This window comes from Ambystoma mexicanum, chromosome 2p (assembly GCF_040938575.1).
Source record: "Ambystoma mexicanum isolate Mex_15411 chromosome 2p, UKY_AmexF1_1, whole genome shotgun sequence".
In the NCBI taxonomy this organism is placed as follows: domain Eukaryota; kingdom Metazoa; phylum Chordata; class Amphibia; order Caudata; family Ambystomatidae; genus Ambystoma; species Ambystoma mexicanum.
Window position 1 is genome coordinate 572,579,138 of NC_090923.1, and position 23,847 is coordinate 572,602,984.

A 23,847-nucleotide genomic window follows, 5' to 3' on the forward strand; every position below is an offset into this window, starting at 1 on the left:
TTCTAGAAAGTAACAGTTTCTCGCTAGAAAGGTCAAGGGTATCTTCCTCCTTGCGCACCATTCTTGGTTTGCTGTCTTTCTTCCCTCGTTCAGCTGCCATCTGGAAAATACTATTCCTTTGTGTGCTTTGCCTCGCTCAGAGTGTGCTCTTGTGCTCTGCCTTTTATTCATGTGGGGAAGCTTAATGGAAGTCAGGTGTGAGTGGTTACCAGTAATTGCCTGAACATAGTAGTGGGACATGATAGGTACAATGCCGAGCCTATTTTGTGAGTCTATTTTCTCCCAGAGCGGGCTGTCCGTGTGAAAGTGTTTGTGAAGAAAAGGGGGTCAGGGGGTAATGTTCCTAAATATCCTACCGGGTAGGATGGGGTAAAGGTGTTACAGGGTTGGTGATAGCGCATCTCACCATAAGGTGTCCCACTCCTACTCCCCAAAGACTTCTCACCCAGGTGATCCTCCCACAGTGGTCCACCCCCAGGGTCTGGATCCAAAGGCAATGACCTTGCCCTGGTCAACTGAGAGAGAGACCCCCGGGGACTAGCAGGTGAGACGCCTTCTGTTTTCTCACATCACTTAACAATAGATCTATTCTGGCATCTGCCTTGGTCAACTCAAGGCTTGACTATTGCAATAGTCTTCTGAGTGGAACTACACAAACTAACCTAGTAAACAGGATCATGTTTCTGATTCTAGGAGGGCAGTGCACTGGCTGCCTGTTAAGCACAGGATCCTGCACAAGTTCCTGTCATTGTCCTACAAGTGCTGGACCTCGATCGCCCCTTCCCATCTCTCAGACCAGTTTACGGTAGATCAACCATTGGGACAGTGGTCAAAGAGGGCAGGAGCAGTTCGGAGCAGTGCTCCTCTACTTTAACCAAAAAAAAGTTAACTGTTCCTATACTTTTATTTTTAAAAGAAACCATTCTGGATTGTGAATGCCATTGAGCAGGGGTTGCCAGGTTGTCTATCGTAGTCCAGTTGAAGAAAAAGGCAGTACCAAAAACCCACCCTACACCTGTCCATCGACTATTTAATGGATCAGAGGCTGGACGCAGTATAGGTTTTTCTACACCATGAAAGGGTGCCCCAGATTAATGTGATGCAGGAACAGTGGCAGGCACTGGACTGGGACACCACAATGGAATAGCAGTGTCAGCAAGATACCAGGCGAGGCAGGAAATGGGCTCAGCACAGGGGGAAGTAAACAGGTCAAAAAAAGACCAGGACTGAGGTAGAACATGACCAGCCAGAGGGTCAGGACAGTAGAGCCTCACAGAGCGGGTGAACTGAGAGCAGAGAATCACAAGGGAGCATTAACAACAAGAAAGTCGAGATGCGCTGAGCTAGGCACTTCCTGTTCTTTTTTGCCTCTGTGCCATAACAAAGTTGTTTGGGACTGGTTGCCCTGCAACCCCGACCCGGTATGCGTGATTGCTAATGTATAATTCAGCATCCGTGAAGCCGAAGCAGAGCATGGTGGTGCCCAGCTGTCCCAGGCGACCGCAATCGAGGGGGCCAATGTCAATGCTGCATGCCCGGGAACAGCAGAATGGAGGCCAGGTGCCATGGTGGATAAAGGCTCCAGCCTCCCGGTCGGCGACCGCGGGATTGGTAGGAGTGCTCGCGTGCAACACTCTTCCCACCCCCACTGAGAAAACGGGGGCACCGGTCTTCCATGGGTAACGTTGAAAGAAACTCTGAACCAAACTGCGAGGCGGGTTCCCAAGTACGGTCACAGAGCGAATAGCCTTTACAATGGATCGGGTACTGGACTGGAGCAAGCTCCGAGAAACTCAAGCATCACATATGGACTTCACCTCATTTTAAAGGTCCCCTTTCATTGGAATAGGTGCTAGACCTGAACACGGCCGATTTAAGGTTGTGGCTGGCAAGGTTTGAAAAGGGACATATGGAACACCGGGTGGATATGCTAAGTGGACAGAAATCAAGTTGAAAAGCCACAGGTGAAACCTTCTTGGTGATGTCAAAAGGCCCCATAAAATGAAGTGCAAATTTCTGGGTACAATTGTGCGGAGGTAGATCACAGGTGCTGAGCCAGACCTTCTCCCCAACTGAGTAGGATGGTTCGGTGTTCCGCGTCTGTTGGTGAAATGTTCCTGCCGTGCATTGGTTTGCACTAGGATGCTTGAAGCGGACGTATGGGTATCTTGATCAGGATGTCGACTGATGACATGAAAGTAGCAGCAATGGGAGTCATGGGCAGGATTTAAGATGAGTCCAAAGGAACAAAAGAACGGACTACATGTATGGCTGTATGTTTGTTATTGTTGTATGCCACCTCAGCCATGTCCAGAACAGCAGCCCAATCGGTTTGAATGGAACAGGTGAAGCGACGCAGAGATGACTCCAGCGTCCCATTAATCCTTTCTGTCTTCCCGTTAGTCTGCGGATAATACCTAGAGCTAAGGGCATTGGGTAGGCCCAAGGCTTGACAGAGGATGTCCAGAACTGTGACACAAATTGCTGTCCTCGGTCAGAAATTATTTTCTCTGGTAGACCGTGCAGATGGTAGATGTCATGAAAAAAGGCCTTTGCGGTCTGCTACACTGTAGGCAGGGCAGGAAAGGGAATGAAATGAGTCAAATTACTGAAACAGTCCACCACTACTAATAATATACAAGTGCACTCTTGCAACAATGGGAGGTCAACAATAAAGTCCATGGCAATGGTGTGCCAGAGAAAGGGTTGAATTTCAGTGGATTGTAGTAGCCCCACAGGTTTACGGCGAGGCACCTTCTGCATGGCACATGCGAAGAAGGTGGATATATAGGATAGGATCTGTTTTCTCGTACTGGGTCACCAATATTGACGGGATATAAGATCAACGGTGGAGGTTTGTTCCTCATTGCCCGCTACTTTGGAATCATGCAATCCTTTCAGGATAAATTTTGCAGTTTGGTAGTGGAGAGATACAATCTACCACAGTAGGATCACAGACCGTCTCGAAAACTTAAGTACAAAGAATCCAGCAAGGTAACCATTTATGATCCAAGGTTTGAGCCGCCTTCGCCGTGTCCAAGAAGGTTTGGACTGCCAATATGAAATGCTGAGCGTGTCGAATCATGGTTGGTTCAGTGAGCGGTATCACACCGGTGTCCAAGTTGCGAGATAAGATAAACAAAAGAAACCCTGCCAACAAAGGGTAATGCACAATTGATTATTAAATTGACTAAACTGTATCAAATGTTAGGACATTTATGTTCCCAAACTTTTTAGACCAACACTGTGGCTAATGAGCACTCCAATACATTAAGTATGAAATATTAAGACATTTGATTGTGGGTTTTTTTTATATAAAAAGGAGTGGTTATCATATTAAACCTACTTTTATGCAAAAATTAAAAGAAGAAAAATAAAGACATGTAATTTCCAAATTAAAAAAAGGAGGGGAAAAGAAATTTGCAGACAAAGACAAAGAAAGGGGTGAGACCCAGTGAAGGAGTAATAGAAAAGGAAACAAAAGTCCAATTGGATGTCGTTAACAAGGAACAGATCCTAAAGGTCTGGTAACACATACATTGATCATCCATCTAATATTTTTTTGAATGCACTTCATACATGATGATGTAATTGCCAAGTATTTAGAGACATAACACATAGAAGTAAAGATGATTTCTTCAAAAAAGCAATCATACATAGACAAATCTAAGTTAGTTCAACACTGGTTGAATAGTTGTAGGTAAATGTTCATATCTCCTATCTCCTTAGGGGTTCAATCAACATATTTTAGAAGGACTTTCAAAAGTGGATAATCATTGGGTCTGCCAGCGTGCCATGAGATAGTAATAAAGCTCGAAATATGCTGGGTTGAAGATGTTGTAGACAAATGTAAGGACCCAGCAATGGTCACGTTTCGGCGGCGTTCATCGGTGCGTTGCCGCCTTCCTCAGGGCGTAAATTGCAAGACCCTGCAAATATATATACATGGGTATTAGTGTGACTCTGCACTAATTGGTCTCTTAATAGGTATCAATCAACAGAAAAGGGGGTTTCAGCTCAGGTAGCTCACCAAGGGGTTAACTTACCATAGGTAACGAAGCTCCATATCTCCCATTCCGGGAGTGGGGCACACTGCATGCGGTTGGCGATTGGGACATCTGGTGGTAGCAGATGGTCGGTAGTCAGTGTGTGCTGTGGGGACAGGGGGAATTCCATAGTAAATGACCAGCCCACTATACCACAATGGTGAAAGCCCAGGATTGGGCGGCTCTGTAAAAGAAGGCCAAAAAGCCCTATACGCATCGGGCGTATAGGAAACAAAAGGGAGAGTGAGAACCCCCAAGCTACTAGTAAGTGAACTAAAAAGGGGAAGATGGTGTCCCCACAATAGTAAGGAGTGATATGCCTTACCTGCGAAATATGTCTGCAAACTAATCTGTAAATCGAGTTGTCTTCGGTTAAGACACGCACAATGTAATGCAGTGTGGAGGCTCCTGTCCTGTTGCATCTGCACTAGTAAAGGACAAAGATGGTGAGGTACTGATCAGCAGTGATCGAGCACAGATACCATGTAGTTCGGTAAAAAAGGCTCTGTGGGGAGGTGTACCAGCAATGAATGAAGTCTGCCATGTCTGGGTAGATGTGGGTGAGGCAGCATCACGTGTGTCTAAGCGCAACCGATCTTTGAGGAAGTATTTATGTGGTTGCTATGGGAGCTGCGTGTTCTGCTCCACGATTGCACTAGGCGTTGTGCGCGGCCCGTCATTGCTGTGAGCGGTGTCGTCATCGAGACAAAAGATGCAGTACGCGCTTTTCAGAAAGGGGGCGTGACATGAGACTCAGGAGTCGGGATGGAAAAATATGAATGAGACCGATTTATCCGGAGTCCACGTTAGACCAAACAAATTGGCGATGGTTCACTAGGGAAATGGGGGCAGCGTATGCACCTTGGACATGAACCGTTGGGAGATAAGGCATCTGCATTAACGTTCAGTGTACCATGTGTATGAGAAATGCGAAATGTGAATTGCGAGAAAAACAGTGCCCAACGTGCCTGATGACTGTTCATGCAGGACAAGGATTGAACGTATTTGTAGGTTTTTGCGATTGGTATGCACCCCCACTGGGTACTTGTCACAGAGGAGATGGTGCCTCCACTAAGTGAAACTACCTTTAATACCCTAGAGTTTTTTCTATGATAACAAAGTTCCATTCACTGGGTGTAATCGGCAGAGAAAAGTATGCTATGGGATGGTCAAGACTGGTCTCGGGATTCCATTGTAGAAGAACAGAGCCAGCAGCACATGGAGATTTGTCTGTTTCGACTATAAACGGAAGATCTTCATTCGGTGTCTTAAGATGGGTGCCTTCATGAACTCTGCTTTGATGTTTTGGAAAACCTGTTCTGCTAGTTCATCCCAAAATAAAAAGGACATCTTTCCGTAACAACCATGTGATTTGTGTTGACTTCTGGGCAAAGTCTGTTTTAAAACACCAATAGAAGTTGGCAGACCCCAAGAAGCACTGGACTGCATTGACATCATGCGGGCTGGACCATTCCTTAATGGCTTTGGTCTTCTTGGGATCCATCTGGATGCTGCTTAAGTCGATCATGTATCCCAGAAATTCTATCCACTTGTAATGGGATTTGTGTTCTTCTTCCTTGGATTATAGCTGGCTATCTATTTGAAAAGATGAGGATATCACGAGGTACACCAAAAGTGGTTAAACTGAGTAAGTCGGAGAATACAGAATCCCTAAACCGCTGAAAAACAGCTGGGGCATTGCATAGGCCGTAAGGCATTATTTGATATTCTGAATGCCCCAAGGGAGATTTAAAAGCGGTCTTCCATTCAACTCCCGGTTAAATCTCACCAGGTGATAGGCACCACGTAGGCCGATATTCGTGAACAGACAGGCCCTGTGTAAAGACTCCAATATATCTTGAATAAGAGTCAGAGAGTATCTGTCTTTTATGGTTATGTTGTTCATCAGGCGGTAGTCAACACAAGGAAGAAGGGTTCTTTTTTGGGCAAAAAGAAAAGAGGATCCCCCGCTGGGGATTGTGAAGGCTGAATATAGCCTTTCTCAAGACACTCCGTGATGTAGCACTGCATACAAATAAGGCACAGGCGGCATGGTATGCACCGGTCCCATAAGAAGGCGGGCTGGATAGCTTCCAGACTGAGATCAGCAAGCCTGCCAGTTTCCCCCGGTTTTGCAGGTCAAACGGCACAGTTACTCAGGTAATGACTCCCATCTCCACAATACAGACACAAGTTGTTGGTTTGGCGTCTCCATCTTTCTGCCTTAGATAGGGCTCCCAGCTGCATGGGTTCTACCCCAACATCCCCTGAAGGAGGAAGACTTCTCAGAGCCTGGGTTTTGTGCAGAACGGGTCTGTTATATTCACTTGGTAGACGTTCCGTATGTCTTTCTGTTAGGCAGTGATCTATCTTGATCACTTGGTCTATCAAGGCCTGGATCGTAGCAGGTTCTGAAGCATACACTTGTCCTTGTATTCTTCTCTTAATCCTCTGCCAAACAATGTCTTTTGTGACTCTTCTGGCCATATTGCTTCATTTGCCAGCTGACAAAACTGACTAATGAAGAGGATGATGTTCTGTGGTGCTTGTTTCAAGTCTAGAAATTCTGTCAAAGAAACCAGAATGTACTGTGTTGCCCAAGCCAGGGCATTCTCAGATAGGCTGTTTAGGATATATGTTATCCTGGCTCTGTCACTCACAAAATGCACAAAGCGAAACAGAAACTGCACACGGCAATGGTTACAGAACTCAGGAAGGGTCTTGAGGTCTCCATCGTACTTAACTGATCCGCAAGTGGCCATAGTGCTTTCTGCGAGTGGAGCCAGTGTTCTGTGCTAAGAGTGTCTTTTAGCAACTGTTTTTCTTGTTTGAGGGCTGCCATTTCCTGGTGAAGCGCCATCCCTTCATCCCTTAATTCTTGAATACAGTTCACACTTGTGTACAGGCGCGTTATAAATGACTTATCATATCATGTCAGTGGTTTCTGGAGGAAGGCATCTCCATTGTCAAGCATATCTGAGCACTGATGCGTACCTGAGTGTGAAGGCTGTTAAAGCAGTGGTCACAAGGTGGTCTATCGTAGTCCAGGTGAAGAAAATGGCGGTACCAAAAACCCATCCTACACCTGCCAACTGAATATGTAATGGATCAGAGGATGGACGCAGGATAGGTCTTCCTGCACCATGAAAGGGTACCCCAGATTAAAGTGATGCAGCAACAGTGCAAGGCACTGGACTGGGGCACCACAATGGAATAGTAGTTGTCAGCAAGATACAATGCGAGGCAGAAAATGGGCTCAGAACAGAAGGGGAAAGTAACCAGGTCAGCGAGAGAACAGAACTGAGGCACAAGAAGACCAGGCAGAGGGGCAGGACAGTAGAGCACCACAAAACGGGTGAACTGAGAGCAGAGAATCACAAGGGAGCGTTAAACAACAAGAAAGTTGAGACACGCCAACCTAGGTGTTTTCTGTTCTTTTATGCTTCTGTGCCATAATGAGGCCGTTTGGACCTGGGTGTCCAGCCATGCAGACCCGGCGTGCGTGATTGGATAATGGATGACACATCATCTGTGAAGCTGAACCAGAACATGGCGGATGACTGCAATTGATGGGGCTGATGTCACTGCTGCATGCCCAGGGACAGCAGAGCTGTTACGCTCACCTGGTCTCTGCGGAGGCGTTGTGGCACGGTTGCAGCCCGCCCTGAACTTGAATCACCCACCCTCAGGCCTCTCCCTCAGTAGAAAAGCTGTGAACAGTGGTACGTGGTGATCCTGCTTCTGCGTGGAGATAACAGTGTGTGAGTGTGCCAATCTGTGATTTTTGTACCTCTTGAACCCTTCGCCCCAAAGTACGGTTTCTGTGAGCATACGCCGGCCCATAAAGCTCACCTGTGAATTATGGAAGATAATCTCTCCGTCCTGCTACTTCTGGCAGGGGTGCGTCGAATGGGATCTAGTTCCTTCACTGAACCCTGATAAGGATTAGTCCAGTCCAGCTGTGACTATGCTTCTCCTTATGATTGGTAAGTCTTTCTTGAGCTCTTGTGATGCTGTTCGTTCTGTTTAATGTCTTTAAATGTTTCTCCTATTTATGCCCACACAATGTCTCTCTTCTGTTTTCTTCCATTAGATGGAAATGCGGCCTCAATGCAGCTGTGAGACGCGAGACGCCACCGGATGGAAGATGGATGCTAATGCAATGTTCGACAGCAGGTAAGTGATGGTTTAAGGAAAAGTGCGAAGAATGGCAAAGCGCAACCTTAACCCCTTCAGTGCCAAGGACGAGCTATCTTGTCCTTGGAATTACTTCCCTAGTGCCAAGGACGAGATAGCTCGTCCTTTTTGGCACTCAGTTTTGAGCGATCCTTGTAAAGCAGGGATTGTTCAAAACTGTAAGGGGGGAGGGTGTTTGGGGGCCATAGCCACCAGGGATTTTTTTTGGGGAGGGTGTTGTTGGAAAGGGGAGATGCTCCCCTTTCCAACACCATTTGTGTAAGCATTGCTGCTCTTGGATTGGGAACAGGGCGCTCGATCCAGGGGCAGCAATGCTCACTAGACACCAGGGATCTGTTCCAGAGGTGGGCAGCTTACTAGTTAAGTGGCCCCCTCCGCCCCCCGTGACCCCAAAACATGGGGCCACATGTATGGAGACCCCTGAGGGCGGATGGGTGACCATCTGCCCCCAGGGGTGGGGGGGCAAAAAAAATTAAAATAAAAATAAATAGATTTTTTTTATGGAAAGCGCTTGCCCCCCCCCTCCCCCCTCCCAAAAATGGACTTGTGGTCATGCAGCCCTCCCTGGTGGCAGTTATCTGCTCTTAGGAAGGGGCATGTAACCCCAGGGAGGGCTGAATGAGATGCCCCCCTCATGCATTTGGTGTGGGGGGAGAGGGTCAACCCCCAGTACATTAGAAAATTATCTGGCGGTATAGGGTACTCCTCAGCCATTTGTAGGAGGCGCAGGGAGGCCTGCATGAGGTGCCCCCTCCACCCATTTGGGGTCATGTGGGGTGAGGGCCCTGGAAAATTGTGGGTTAGGCCCCCAGTGGTGGGGCAGTGAGGTTTGGGCACCCTGGGGCCAGATTGGCACACCAATGTGCCCCTCTGCGCCAAGGGGAGTTGGGCTACCAAAGGAAAAATGTTTAAGTGGAGGAACGCATTTTCGGGGGGCTGTGGGGCACCCCAAAGGGACGGGGAATTTTCTAATGGGATGGGGCGTTGACCCCCCAACTCGCAATGAAGTGGGTACCATGTCATGCAGCCCTCCCTGGGACCAGATATCTTCTCCTACGAAGGGACGCCTGAGCCCAGGGAGGAGTGCAGGACAGCTCCCCCTTTATGTGACCCCAGAGCTAAACTAGAGGAAATATACAACACCATTGACACTTGGATGCATAGGCACTGGATGTGTTGAAACAACACAAAAACCGAATTAATGGTTTTCGGATCAACTCGGCCAGATCCAAGCTGGACACTCAATACAAGGCCTTCCTGATTAAAGAAGCCATCATATACCAGTGGTATCTAAAGCAAAAACCCTGGGTATGATGGTGGACGCCTCATTGGGCTGCGGCGCTCAGGTCAACTACCTGCACAAAAATAATAGGTGTTACCTACGCCTTCTGAGAGCTATTAGACCCTTTATAAACGAAATCAACTCGGCTACCATAGCTAGAGCACCCACACATGTGAGGTACCGTTTTCATCAGGACATCTGTGGGAACACGGGACAGGAGGCCATGGGTTGTTGGCGGTGTGTTCCGGTGGGTGAGCCGAGTGAAATGTGCTGAAAATGCATTTTTTTCCACCACATTTCGGACTTTGCTGGTGTTTCTGGATAATATATTCTGGGCAGATTTGCACAAGTCAAACCTCTGCGGATTCCCACACGTGTCCTATTTTCGGAAATGCATGGGGTTCCCTGTTTTCCTTGGTGGCTTGGACACCCTAGGCCCATATCTGTATGGTGTGCCCGTCTCGAAAAAGTGTGAAATTCAGCTGTCAGAACAGACTTGGGGGTAGGTGTCTTTTAGGCTTTCCCCTTGGCGCCCAGATAGGTGCACCCACAGATGTGAGGTACCGTTTTCATCGGAACACGTGTGGAAACGTGGGATGGTATGACATTTGTTGTGTTTGTGTGGTTTTCATAACATTTTGACCCATTTGCTGGTGCCATTTGTCTCACAGCCCTTCATTTCCCAAATGTGCCCTACATTTAGTCGCTGCTTTAGGCACCATACACTTTTGTAACCTGCACAAGTCACCTACCCTTGAAAAGGTCTGCCTGTGCTCTTTCCAAAAATGTATGCTTGCCGTTCCTCACCACATTGGTTTTCCTGATGTACACATGCTAAGTACGTCTGTTCAGGCCGTAAGCATAAAACTCCTGTGTACCATGGCTCAGTGTTTGGCTTGTGGTATTGCTTGTTTTGTGAAACACTACAAAAATGGTGTGCTTTCCTAACTGCAAGAGTCGGGGGAATGTAGCAGAGCATTGTTTTTCTCAAAATTCATAGAAGCCATTGCCGTACCCAGCCAACCATGTCCACCACATACCTTGTTTTCGGTCATTTTCCTGCTTTTTCCCCCAATCTATGGCATTTTCCCCTACCTAGTTGTTGCCTGATCTGCACAAATCACCCCTTCCTAAACTTGGAATTTTGTCTACTTTTCAGAAATGTATGCCTTTCTGTCCTCCAATTCTGCTTTCCTACCCTTTTCTTCCATTCTGTCCATGCATGTCCAATTGGCAAAAATGGCCAAAATCGCCTACCTCTCAGAAAACGGTTGATAACCACATCAAAATGTTTTTTTCTTTCCACTCAACTTGTTCTTGAAAACCAGGAAATTGGGGAATTCAGCACAGCAAACCATTTCTTCCTAGCTCTTACAAGGAAAAAAAACACAGGCTTCCTTGTACATCATTTTATCCAAATCTTTTTGAAAACACAGAAAATGTTTGCCCTTTTTGGTTATTTTCTCTCACCCCCCCGCCCCCCCGACAGCACCTGGGATTCCTGGGTGGCGTTACGACTGCCTACATGTGGGAAAAAAAGGGGACAAATTTGGCTGAGATATCTCATGTAACAAAAACGTTACAAGGCATTGAATGGCCACATACCGAAATCACCAAAAAAGGCCTTGGCACTGGGGGGGGGGAATACCCATGGCACTTAAAGGGTTAAACTGACTGTTTTTTCAATGTCTAACCTTGTCTTCTCCTTGCAGGCGCTGCTGTCGACGATGGAGTGTGTCGTGCTGCGGTGCCAAGATGAAGATTTTTGCCGTTCTGGAAAGTGTAAAGATGAATACTTGGTTTGCCAAAGAGATGTACAGGTAAGAACAGCTTCCCCCAGTTGGTAAGTATGCTGGCAGGAAGCAGGATGACCAGGAAGTAGGATCTTCAAAGGTAAGTCTGACCTCAGGCGACGATGAGCATTACGCTGTTTGCAAGTGCAGAATAACGCAAAGCGTCTGTCTTGAGGATCGGGGCAGCTTATATAGCTGAGATCGTGGGCACGCCCATTAGGGCCAGCTTACCAGCCACACCCTGCCACTCCTAGAGAGTGAGCACGCGCGAAGGCAATCCATTAGCAGCCACACCCAAGAATAAACTTGGGGCTGCTTAATGGATGGAATGTTCAAGGTTAATGCATCCTGCTTCATGGATGGAATGTTCTAGGTTAATGCATCTGAAGTGCTATGTCCATTTGAAAAGCTTTTTGGTGTTAAATGGATGTTCTTGTTTACTTTTTTACATGAGCCTGGCACCAAAGGCATCAGGACAGTGTCCACCCAGGTCTCCTGTGCATGCAACCCCTGCATGCCTGTGCCCCTGACTTCATGACCATGACAAGAGCGGAAGACGGGTGCCAAAAGGTAAGTGCGATGCGGTATAGGCAGCTGCTAATGTGGATAAAGCCTCCAGTGTCCTGGTCCGTGGCCGCAGGATTGGGAGGAACGCTGGCGTGTGACACCCACTTCATGAGGAATCACAAGACTTGAGTTTGTTATCGTATAGAAATCAAAGGTGGAAACACACTAATTTACCCTACGGCTACTGTGAATCTCCTTCAATATTCAATCGAGTCCTCCAGATGGGCCTAGGGAACATATACCTTGACAGTGTAGTGATCCAGCACGTAGCTGACATTCTGGTGTTTAGCGAAACAGAAGAGCAGTGCAGAAAGGACTCAATTCAGTTGATGGCAGTCTTGGCAGAGGAGGGGTACGAAGTAGACAAGGAGAAACTGCAAAATCTTGTATATAGGAAAGCTGATATCCCAAGAAAAAAGTAAGGAGATGCTTGGAAGGGCAGAAGCAATCATGAACATATCCAACCAAAAACAGTGAGGGAGATGCAGCAGCTTGTGCACCTTTACAATTATTGCAGGGCATGGATCTTTGATTACATTACATAAGTCAGACCCATTTTAAAAGGACACAAGGAAGCACAGAAAGATGGCAGTGACATAACCTGGACAGATGAAATGGCAAAAGCATTTGATGAATTAAAAGGGGAATGCACAGCACCCGTTTTAGGGATTCCGATTACAGTTTAGAATTGTTCCTATTCTATCATTCAAATTGGGTAGCAATGACAGTAGTGCTGACACAAAAGACTACCCTGGGACACAAAACACTGGTTTATTACAGCTAGATCAAGGTCAGTCCCTGTGCTTGGAGTTCTACCGTTTGTAAATTCCTTACATCCAGTGCAATATAGTGATAAAAGGTCTATCAAATGGTCAGAGTAGCGAATCCAGCAACATTCATAGGATGGCCAGTGGAGGAACATGTACTCCATGTTAGAGAAAATTCCCTTGTAGTGAGGGAAGTACTCTTCATTGATAGCTCCTTGTCGATTTACCAGAGCACAGGGGAAAGGCACACAGGCAACGCTGAGGTAAAAGTAAAACAGAATGGCAACTTTGAGAGAGTGGCAAGTGTGAGATTGCCTTTACATTTTTCAGCGCAAGCAGCAGAATTAGTAGCACTTATTGTAGCACTTGAAACACACGAGGACGTGGAAATAACAGTGTATTCTGACTCCGCCGACACAGCGTCAGCAGTACATGCAGGGCGGTCACGTTGGAAGAGGCAGGGTTTTCTATCAGCAGATAGTGCAACATTGCAACATGCGCCACTATTGGACAGGCTTATAGACGCATTACAGCTCCCATCGGCCATCGCCGTGATGAAGTGCGCAGCCCACGCTAAAGGGGCATATTTAATTTCCTGATGCAATGAAGTCGCCGATATAGAGGCCAAAAAAGCAGCGTACCTTCCTGAAATATCTGAATTTGATACACCACCCAATAATCAGACACAAGCGTGCAGCATGGTAATGAAAGAAGGTTTTAATGCCTTGCCCATGGTACAGATCACTGAATTACAGGTATGCACTTCACCAAAAGAGCAAGATTTGTAGAAGTGTAGGAGATGCGCATTGTCCCCCACCGTGCACTGTGGTGGCAGGACAGAACTGGCAAGCTAGTTATACCCCTTGGAATACTTAAAGTAGCATTAGAGCAATTAGACTACCCAGCACACACAGCACAACAGGGTCCTGCACCCCTTATATCAGAGGACTGGTTTGTGCCCAACCTAACTGAAACATTGCTTTTAATATATATTTGTGTAGTTTTCCCAAAATTCACAGCAGGGCACACGCTGCGAACAGTATGAGGAGCAATACCCCGTCCTGCTGGACACTTTCAGCATTTGTATATCGATTATGTAGATATACTCCACGTTTGTAATGGCTAAAGATATATGCTAGTAAATGTATGCCCTTTTTCCCACTGGATCGAAGCTTGTCAATGCACACATCCTGATGCCACATGTGCTGCAAAGTTCCTCATGCGTGAGGTTTTCCCCGAGATGGGGAGTGTGCGAAGTCCTTTGGTCTGACACTGGACCACATTTTGTAAATGAAGTTTTTGAGCACATCACAGTCCTATGGGTATAAGCATAAATTCTCCTCTGCTTATCACCCGCAGGTAAACAGACTTTGTGAGCATCTCAATGGACTTCTCAAAGAACGAATTGCTAAGCTAGAAATGACCCTGAAAAAAGAATGGCTTTTTTGCCTACCCTTAGCATTTGCATTAGACAACCAGCTCGGTTCAGACCATCACCCGACTCTTCATGAGCTGATGACGGGATGCTGTATGCATATATCTCTTGATCCTCCCACTCGTACACTAGCTGGTGCCTACAATGCTGCGGATGTTCTTGGTTCTGAAATGTACGAGTACTTGGCTGCTATGATGGCGAGTGCCACTTTTATGTCAACAGCATCAAGATTGGCAAGTGGGGTCAAAAAAGAATGAGGAAGACCGCAAATAAATAAATACCCTTACTCTGCTTAAGCCCCCTGTCCTGTATCATGATGTCAAAGTCCTAGTTAAAAAAAGTGTGAGGCGCTGGCACAAACCGCGCTTTGAGGGACCCCACCTCATTGAAGAGGTCTGACACACTGCCGTTCGAGTACAAGTGACATCAAACCATATAAAGCAGAGACCTCCCTGCTGCCACTCTATGAAGTTCAAGGGGAAGAAGAGGTAACGCAAATGCAGCCATGCAAATGCAGCCACAATTGGCCACAAGCAACAGACAACTAGCAGACTAAAACCGAAAATAAACTGCCCCTACCTAAATCATTAAATAATGTATCCAAGCCAATATTTAATAATGTGACAACAATTCCCATGTTGGATGAAGCAATAACCCAACCCTTTTCTGTTGCCACTAAGCAGATAAAAAGAAGTGCAAAATATACTTTCAAACACAAACATCGCCGATTTGGCCCAGATAACTAATAACATGTGGTATAAGCACATGAATCAGGTGGGGAAGGAGATATCTGATGATAGCTGCTATGTGTGCTCCCTCATTCCCTATGCCTCGAGTGCTTCCAGGACATTCATGGCCATAGAAGTACCTGCACATGATGCCCATTGCTTAACCCACTTAGCACTCTGCACGAATAGGGGGCAATTTGAAAGAAGGTGGGCCACTTTACGATCGAGAATAGCTAGATAAAGACAATGGACCTCATTACAAGTGTGGCAGTCTGGAAATAGCGATGCCGGTAGCGCTGTACTGGCACCCCTTTCGAACCACCACACTACGAGTCGCAATGCCGGAAACTCTGTGGCCACAAATGAGACCCACAGTGCTACTGTTGCCGTCAGCACTGTGAACGCGAACAGTGGTTGCACCCGGAGGCTGTGCCTGAAACACTGACACAGCGGAAGGGCACATTCTGAGTACCAACAACACAAGCACTGGCATAAAATTGCTGGTGCCACCGTGAATACTGCACTGGAAACACCGGCATCGCGGATCAGGCGTAATTCAGTCTCAGGTGTTCAGCAACAGGCCACAGGTGGCCATAATCAGCCCAGATGGACACCAGGAGCATTGTGAATGCATGCTCAAAAGGACCACACCCACACCCCCCACACCTTCCAACACAACCATGCTGGTAGCTGCAATAACAGTCCTGGAACTAGGGGCCCTGCATGCAGGGCTCCAATATGAGCTTCATTTGGAAGAGGCAGACAGGCAGAGGAGGCGGCAGAAGTGCAGGAGGAGAAGGAGGAGGATGATGATGATGATGATGGCCATGCACATGAACAATGGCCCTCAGGTAGCACCCCGCAGGCAGCCACCCATACACCACTCAAGGGCCACACCCTGAAACCTGAGTGTTGCACATATCCACAACCTGTATCGTCTTGACAGGGAGACCATAACCTATATAGTTGATTTAATCCAGGATGACATACGGAGTCTAATCAACATCAGGACTGCCACAACCCCCTTGCTCAAGGTAGTATCGGTGCCGCATTTCTTGGCCACCGGCACCTTCTAACACACCGTGGGAGAGCTGCACGTGTTATCCCAATCCTGTTTCTTCAAAGTGCTATTCCAGGTCTTGGATGCCCTCCTGCAGCACTTGTCTGAGCACATTGCCTTCCCAAGAACACCTGCCCAGCTGAATGCCACTGAAGTGGGGTTTCATGTCCTGGCCGGCATACATAACGTGATAGGTGCACTGGACTGCACGCATTTTGATGTGGTGGCCGGACATGCCAATGAGGCAGTCTACTGAAACTGAAAACTGTACCACTCTCTAAATGTGCAGGTTGTGTGTGTTGCAGACATACTCATAACCCACTGCAGCGCAAGTTTCCCCGGACCCACGCATGATTCCATGGTGCTGCGGAACTCCATGCTCCTAGTGTACATGGCACGACACAGCAGAGAGCAGACCTGGCTGTTGGCTGAGTCAAACTACCATAGCAAGTGCACTGTGGAAGGGGAGGGAATTGTCCACTGTCACCAGTGCATGTCCGTTATGCCACGTTATGTACACAGATTGCATGCATGAGCGGGAGTGCATGTCTGGCATGTGGTGCATGGGCAAATGGAACACACCGCATCACAATCTGTGCACAGATGAACAGGCACATCACAAGTGCCAGAATGCATTTTACCTATGGAATTAACAGGTGGGTGAACACCCCCTCCCCAACTACCTCTCCCCACTCCTCCCTCCCCACTCCCCCTTCCCAACTAACCCTCCACAACTTGTGTCACACAGTCAATTATGTTTCAGTCCAAGACATACCCATGGCACATGTTGGACCAGGGTCTATTTACGTGGCTACTTGCCACCTGGTCCAACCTTGTGCCCTGTATCAGACAGGTGCATAAACCTCCGCCTTGGGCCACTCTGTTGGGAACTAGCAGGCGTGGAGCTTGTGGACAGCGTGTGTGAAGGGTCACTGGACCATTAATCCAGGGCCACCTGAAGGGACATTGCCATTGACTCTCCCATGGACAACACAATACTGTTGCCCCTGCGGACCCTCCTGGCCAGGAGTACTATAGCAGACATAGCACGTCCAAGGGTATGTGCACTGCGGCGCCCAGTGGCCTACATGCTTTCCTGCATCATCTGGGCCTCAGTGGATAGCAAGGCTGCCCCCTCACCCCCGCATCAGGTGGGATTCCTCAAGGTGCTACTTCACCAGGGCAGAGAATCCCTCCTGCCTTTCCACGATGCGGCGCAGATGGCCGTCCATGTCCCTGACACTGCAGAAGGATGGGGGGCTGGACAGGTTCATGGGACTGAATTCTGGCCGCTCATAAGTGGCCTGGTCCGTGGTGCCATCTGCATCATCAGCTTCCTCCCCATCGCTGGAGTCAGCCACATATGTATAGGGCTGCTGGGGTGGAAGTAGTGTCCGGTCCCCTGCCGTTGCCCTTGTGGGCAATTATGCCACTGCAGGAGCTGCCTGAGTGGTGATGGCAGCTGTAGTAGGCACAGCAGGAACTGCTTGGGTGGTGATGGCAGCTGTAGTGGGCACAGCAGGAACTGCTTGGGTGGTGATGGCAGCTGTAGTGGGCACAGCAAGAGCTGCCTGGGTGGTGATGGCAGCTGTAGTGGGCACAGCAGGAGCTGCCTGGCTGGTGATGGCAGCTGTAGTGGACACAGCAAGAGCTGCCTTGGTGGTGAGGGCAGCTGTAGTGGGCACAGCAGGAGTTGCCTGGCTGGTGATGGCAGCTGTAGTGGGCACAGCAAGAGCTGCCTTGGTGGTGAGGGCAGCAGTGACAGTCATAGTGGGTGCTGACATGTCCCGGGTGGTGGTTGTGCATTGATTTGACCGTCTTCCAGGTCTGGTGCCCCTTGAGGAGGATGGTTGTACTCCATCGCTGTCAGATGACGTGCCTGAGGGTTAAAGAAAGGCATGATGTTAGTGACCAGCGTGGCTACCAAATGGCCAGTTACGTGCAATACAGTGATTGTGTGGCATGCTGTTGAGGGGACATGCCATGTTGCATGGCATGATACACTCATGCATATGTTGTGTGGCCTCAGCTGCAGGTAGTGAGATGATGGCAGATGCAACAGAGCTGTACTGGACTACTGGCGTGTTCACCTGCAATTTGCTGGGAGCGGTGGCATGCCGGTCTGTCGGTGTGTAGGGTGTTGACTTATGAGGAGGGGGGAGTTGAGGAGGGGTTCGGAAGGGTCGAGGCTAAAGTTGATGGCTGATCCATTTGAAGGCCCAGTATGTGAATGGGGGGGGGGTTGTGGTAGGGCTGGCAGGGACATGGAAGGCCCATGCCCTCCTCATTGGATGGGTGAGTGGCCATGTGTGGGTGCAGGTGAGGGGTACCATTGTCATTCTGTGGTGGTAGTGGTGGCATGGCAGGCACATATGCAGTACGTGGTGGCAGGGTGCCTAGTGTCTGTGTCGGGGATGCCTGTGAAGTGTTCATTAGGGATTTCAGGCAGAGATCATTGTCAGGGGGCCTGGGTGTATGGGCAAGGCAGTGCCCAGGGTGTTCATGCAGGTGTGAGCGAGGGTGCCTGCAGGGTGTGGGTGTAACACTGTGTGCGGGGGACATTGGGCCTCATTACGAGGTTGCTGCTAACTCGCCGGTGCGTCTGGTGGGTTGCGGCTATTCCTGTAACACTGGATCCGCTGCCTGACTTCACGGTGCCACCAGGACATTACAAGTCCCGGCGGAGCAGGTAGTCAGGTGGCAGATCTTTAAGTCCCATGGGAATGGGAAGCACCAGCACCATTTCTAACTGTGCTGGTGCTTCCGTGGCAACTTTCCCTGCCGTGGCCGCTAAGCCCAGCAGGGTCAGACCTGTGGGACACCCGGCCCTGGCAGGCAGAGTCGTAGTGTTACGGTCCAAAAACAAGGGTGCCGGTAAGCTTACCAGCACCGTTGTTTCCGGAACAACACACTCAGAATGAGGCCCACTATAAAGTGCCTTGTCATTTGATTGGAAATGGGGCCTGCATGGGAGACTGGGCATGTGATTTGGTTTGCACCTTTTTGACAAGGTGGGGAGGGGAGGCAATGCTACTGCTGGCTCTGATGTGGGCGATATGGGCTGTGCTATAGCCATTTCAGTGCAGTAGTGGTACAGAGGGTGTGGCAGGGTGGGCAGGTGTATGGTTTATATTGGGGCTTTGTGTACTCACTGGCCTCAATGGGTGTCCGGCCCTGCCTCCGAAGCACCAACTTCTTTGATCTCCTCCATGTGCAGCACACTGCTGCACTTCTCCGAGGGCATGAGCGGGATCGGGGTGGATGGTCCACCACCTGTGCCCATGCACTGTCTGCGGTGTGCAGATAGGAGGTTTCTGACCCTCATGCAGAGGTTGTCCCACCCCTTGCAGCAGTCCCTAACTGTGCATGGGGTTGTCCCGATTGCCGACACCTTCCATGCCACTTCCTCCCAGATAACCTTCCTCCTCTGCTGTGTTCTGCGGCGCTGGTCTGTTGAGAACAGCTCCCCAGCGTGCTGGCCTATAGTGTCTGCCAGCGTGTTTTGCTCCGCCTCTGAGAAGCGTGGCTTGCGCTGGCGGGTCTCCAGGATGCGAGAAGTCATGTTGTGGGATGTGATCCAGCAGTCAGGAGGGTTGGATGGCTACTGGAACCTGCAGATTGGAGTGGATTGTGATTTTAAAGATGGCCAGCAGCCAGTTTCCTGTTCCGGCGATCACTATTTTCAGTCACGGTATTTCTGGAACCATTGTTTCCGGTGCTGGTATTTGCGGTGCCACTGCCTCCGGCATGCTCATGCCAGAAATGGGGACATTGGTTCCCTTAGTGGCGGTGCGGCCAGATTTAGATCTTTTTTCCAGTGTTTCCGTGATGACGGTGTCACTGTTTTCGGCATCCCATAATGCACGCGGCTGACAAAGCATAATGCTTCCTTGATTCCGGCACTACGGGTTGCCGGAAACAGAGGGACCGGCATCACAAACACTTTTTTGTACCGCCAAACTCGTAATGCGGGCCAAAGACTTTGATGGATGACCCCCAAAGATGAAAAATAAGAGATACAATATATAGTAGACAGCCCAAATAAAGGATATGCTGCAACAGTACAGCACAAATATTTACAATGCCCAAATGTTGTAGGAAAGGAGACACCTCGGGTGCCAGGGTGCTGGGAGAGACCCCAGTTATTCATATTTAGACAAGTATTTACTTCAGCAGGGTGAGTCGAAGGAATGATGCGGTGTAAGGCACAAGCACTCCTGTCAGTAGCAGTAGAAGTAGTACAGACTGCAAATGATGGGTGCCCCAAGGAATGGACTAATTATTACAAACTGCTCACATGGGTAGAGGATGAAGCGGGCTCCCTACCCATAATACCTGTGAAAAATGGCACATTATATTTCAGGAATACTGGCCCGGTGAAAGTAGGGGAAAACAGAGTGCAATTGATTTTTTGATGTGCACGGTATGAAGATAGGCATAGCCATTTTGATGGACCACTACTGGGCTTGTGGATCCAGAGCATATATGAATCTGCCTCCAAATTGGGGAGGGTTATGTTTAATCATGCTGATAAACATACCGACTTTGGTAGTTCCCCAAAGCGATGTACACATTACAGATTTCCCTAAAATGGATACACATAGGAGAAAGAAAAGGTCCTGCACCTTCAAACATACCAAGCAGAGTAGTAATTGTATCTCAGACAAAATGGAAAAGGCCTAGGATAACATACCAGGCGAGCATAAAATGTTCAGTAGGACAGAAATGTTGATTGCATTGCATCTGTCTTTACTGCTTGTTTGCAACCCAAAACAAAGGCACAAAACAAGGGTGGTCCTGGGAGTCCCTCTGCCAGACATTAGTCCCGGTTACAAGAGCCTTACCCAGAGTCTTTAGCTCACTATCTTTCACAGTAACTGTGGCCCTCCCCCGCATTTTAGAGAAACAAAACTACCAAAACAGGTCAGACTCCAAGGTCCAGGAATCCAGTCTTTTCCCATACAAAACAATGGTTTATAAATGAGAAACACGTCATAGCTGATGCAACATCACAATCTTAGTTACAAAAACCTACAGGGATGATGATGTTTTTTCTACCCTTATCATTTTAGGGAGTGTCCAAGGTGGGGCCATCAGATGATTGTGTCCAATGAAAAGACCAACACCTATGCATCATATATGTAGACAATTATCCTAACCAATCCCAGATCCCCGTAGGTGTTTTTAACCAAGATTGTGATGTAGCATCGGCTAAGACACATTTCTCATTTATAAACCATTGTATTGTATTACGACTTTGAGAGCACTGGAGACTTGAGTGCTTTTCTTCTGTCCCCGTTTTATATGGATTGTTAATAAAGCAGAACTTTGCCATTTACCTTGACTATTTCCGTCATTGCGTGCAGGTCTTCACAGTCTATCTGCTCTGCAAAGGACTGGGGTTTTCCAATCGGCCTGTACATTTTATTGGGCCAAGTCCATCCAAGGCAGAATCTAGAACTGGTGGCAGGAGGTATGAATTGGTGCAATTTCACCAGGGGTCATGGAGAGTATTATAGGTGGGGACAGTGAGGGAGTGTCCCGTAGATCAGAGACCTAGAGCAGGGAGCTGGCCAGTAGCTAGGGACCACCCTGAGCCCATCTCCGATACTCAGACCACCTGAGCCCGAACCACAGAAGTACCAACGCCTTCAAATCCTGGAGGAGTTCTACATGGCCCCCACCCTTGAAGTCCGAGACAGGTTGGCCACTGCAAGAAAGATCAGTGTACTCTACAGACTACAATTTGGGAATCCGGCAAAATTCACAGGACAAAGACCAGGTGTGTCAACTGGACATCTGAAAAAGGCCAGATCAAAGACAACTCCTGGAACATTGTAATAGACTCTATATTGCATTTTGACTTTCCTTGAAGAGACCATACCTAAGAGGGGTGAACTTATACATTTTCCTTTGGTGGTTCAAATGTCTCTCTCGCAAGAGGCATCAGGGAGAGGTCCCTGCTACAATCTAATTTGAGTTATTCTTATTTGTATTTATTGACACTTGTGTTACACAAAGTTATTTCCCTGCACCGGCCTTCCTTATTTCCTGTACACCAATAAATCCCTTAGTTGTGGGCATGCCCCAAATCTTTCACCCTGACCACACATCATAAGTTAAACCCCAGGTCTGGGAAGTTGGGATCAGATCTTGTCCAGCAGGATGCTGAACATTTGGGATGCATCAGTGAGGCTGAACTCTAGCGACTGGGGCGGATCTCAGAGCACGTGTCCTGGCGTAGCAAGCACCAACCACCAACCAAGGATTCAAAGGCAGTCTTCCATCAAAGCACCAGAACAGCCAGGAGAATGAATCCTGTGAAGTCTGGTGAATATTTTCCACCCAGCCAAAACCAGAGGTCAACCCAGAAGGCACAAAGATACGCAACATCATGGGTGCAGTGAACACAGACCAGGAGTTGGTGACTCATCAGAATTCCTAACCAGTCAGTCACAGGTCAGGCTATCTATCTACAGCAGCTGCAAGGACAGATTCCAGCACCACCAACCTCTCTGCTCAGCAATATGTTGAAGGTGAAGACTCTGCAGCATTCTAGTGTAACTTCGAATGGATCATGACTGCCGCATGGTGGGATTAAATCTGCTGCCCACATTACTTTTCTCCATCGAGGACCACCGAACTCCAGGCAGCCTACCTTGTCAGATGGTGGAAACACCTATGATGACCTATGTCTAGGGACCCACAGAGGTTGTGGAAGCAATAGAGAGTACTATCAGCAACACCTATGAGAGATCTGACAAAATCCAGTCGAACCACCAAAGCAATGCAGATACAGAATCCGTTTTTCAAGGGATACATGGTTGGGATGGAAAACCTTTGCATAAGCTAAGGAAAATCGGATCTTGGAGCAATTTCGGAACATGCTGGCACCATTGTTGCAGCAGTCAGGCAGGCAACTTTATCAGCCTAACATGGAGTCACTGAAGTGCAAAGAGCCCAACAATGTAAGACTGGCAGAGAAGAAGGCATGCCCACATGTTGCCACCTACACTAGTTCTGAGAATACCTGCTGTGGCTCCAAGAGGCCCACCATCATAGAAGCAGAAACCCACAAACAGAGACATTACGGAAACCTGTGAGGTATTCCATCCTCCCAGCAGACAATAAAATGACCAAGGCTTCCTCCTCAATGAAGACAAATAAACCGGCAGCCAGCCTAAATGACAATTATCTGTAGCCATGGGTATCTGGATGTATACCCAAAGGCCAGAGTTCACTTTCATGTTCCCGATGGGGATCATGCAGCTGAACTACCTGTGTTAGCGGTCATACTAAAACAAGTCACCCAGTGGATAGGTCCTGGGAGCTCTCAGTTGAAACACAAACCCATCACTTTGGACCAGCAGAGAATTTACAAGGAAGCAGTGTTATGTGACAGAGTCCCCTGTCTGACCTTTGGGATAGATGGTTGAGTGGCCAAAGTGGGTGACCCAGCTAGTGGATGCTAGACCTGTCGGAGGTGATCAAGGATCCCTAGTTCCCCCTCTAAATACCTGCATTATGGAAGGGGCGGTCATAGGGACATTAAAATCTTACCTACCATGATGACAGGCAGGATCTTCAAGGGGACAGACCCAGGTAGGATCACCTATTGTTTATATTTGCAACAATCCATATTGACCATTGCTCCACCCTTTTCGGCTGGTTTCAAGTTTATGTTGTTTTCCCATAGTCGCATTAATGTCTCTTGTTCACTTTTAGTGAAGTTCCCAACTCTGTCTCTTCTTAAATGAGAGCTTCTCAAATTCTCCCAGTACTTTCTTCTGAAAAACCTCCAATACATGATTCTGTGTTGGCGGTAAAAGGTAACTCTTAGGCGACATTTCCAGATATTCAGATGTATCCCTAGATTGGGACGAATCCGTTGTAACGAAAAATAATTTCAAGCCATCTTCCTTGTCAGACGAAAGAAGTCGAGTTTGAATTTCCCCTTAGCCTTGGTGGAAAT

At 48.1% G+C, this 23,847-nt stretch overlaps 1 protein-coding gene across 1 annotated transcript; it reads right to left on the reverse strand.

The window, feature by feature from the left end:
* Positions 1-17,299: 17,299 nt before the first annotated feature.
* On the reverse strand, positions 17,300-17,644 carry LOC138567760 (antifreeze protein Maxi-like). Its single transcript, XM_069646244.1, has one exon. It carries the CDS (start codon positions 17,642-17,644, stop codon positions 17,300-17,302), a length of 345 nt encoding a protein of 114 aa, XP_069502345.1.
* Positions 17,645-23,847: the final 6,203 nt, after the last annotated feature.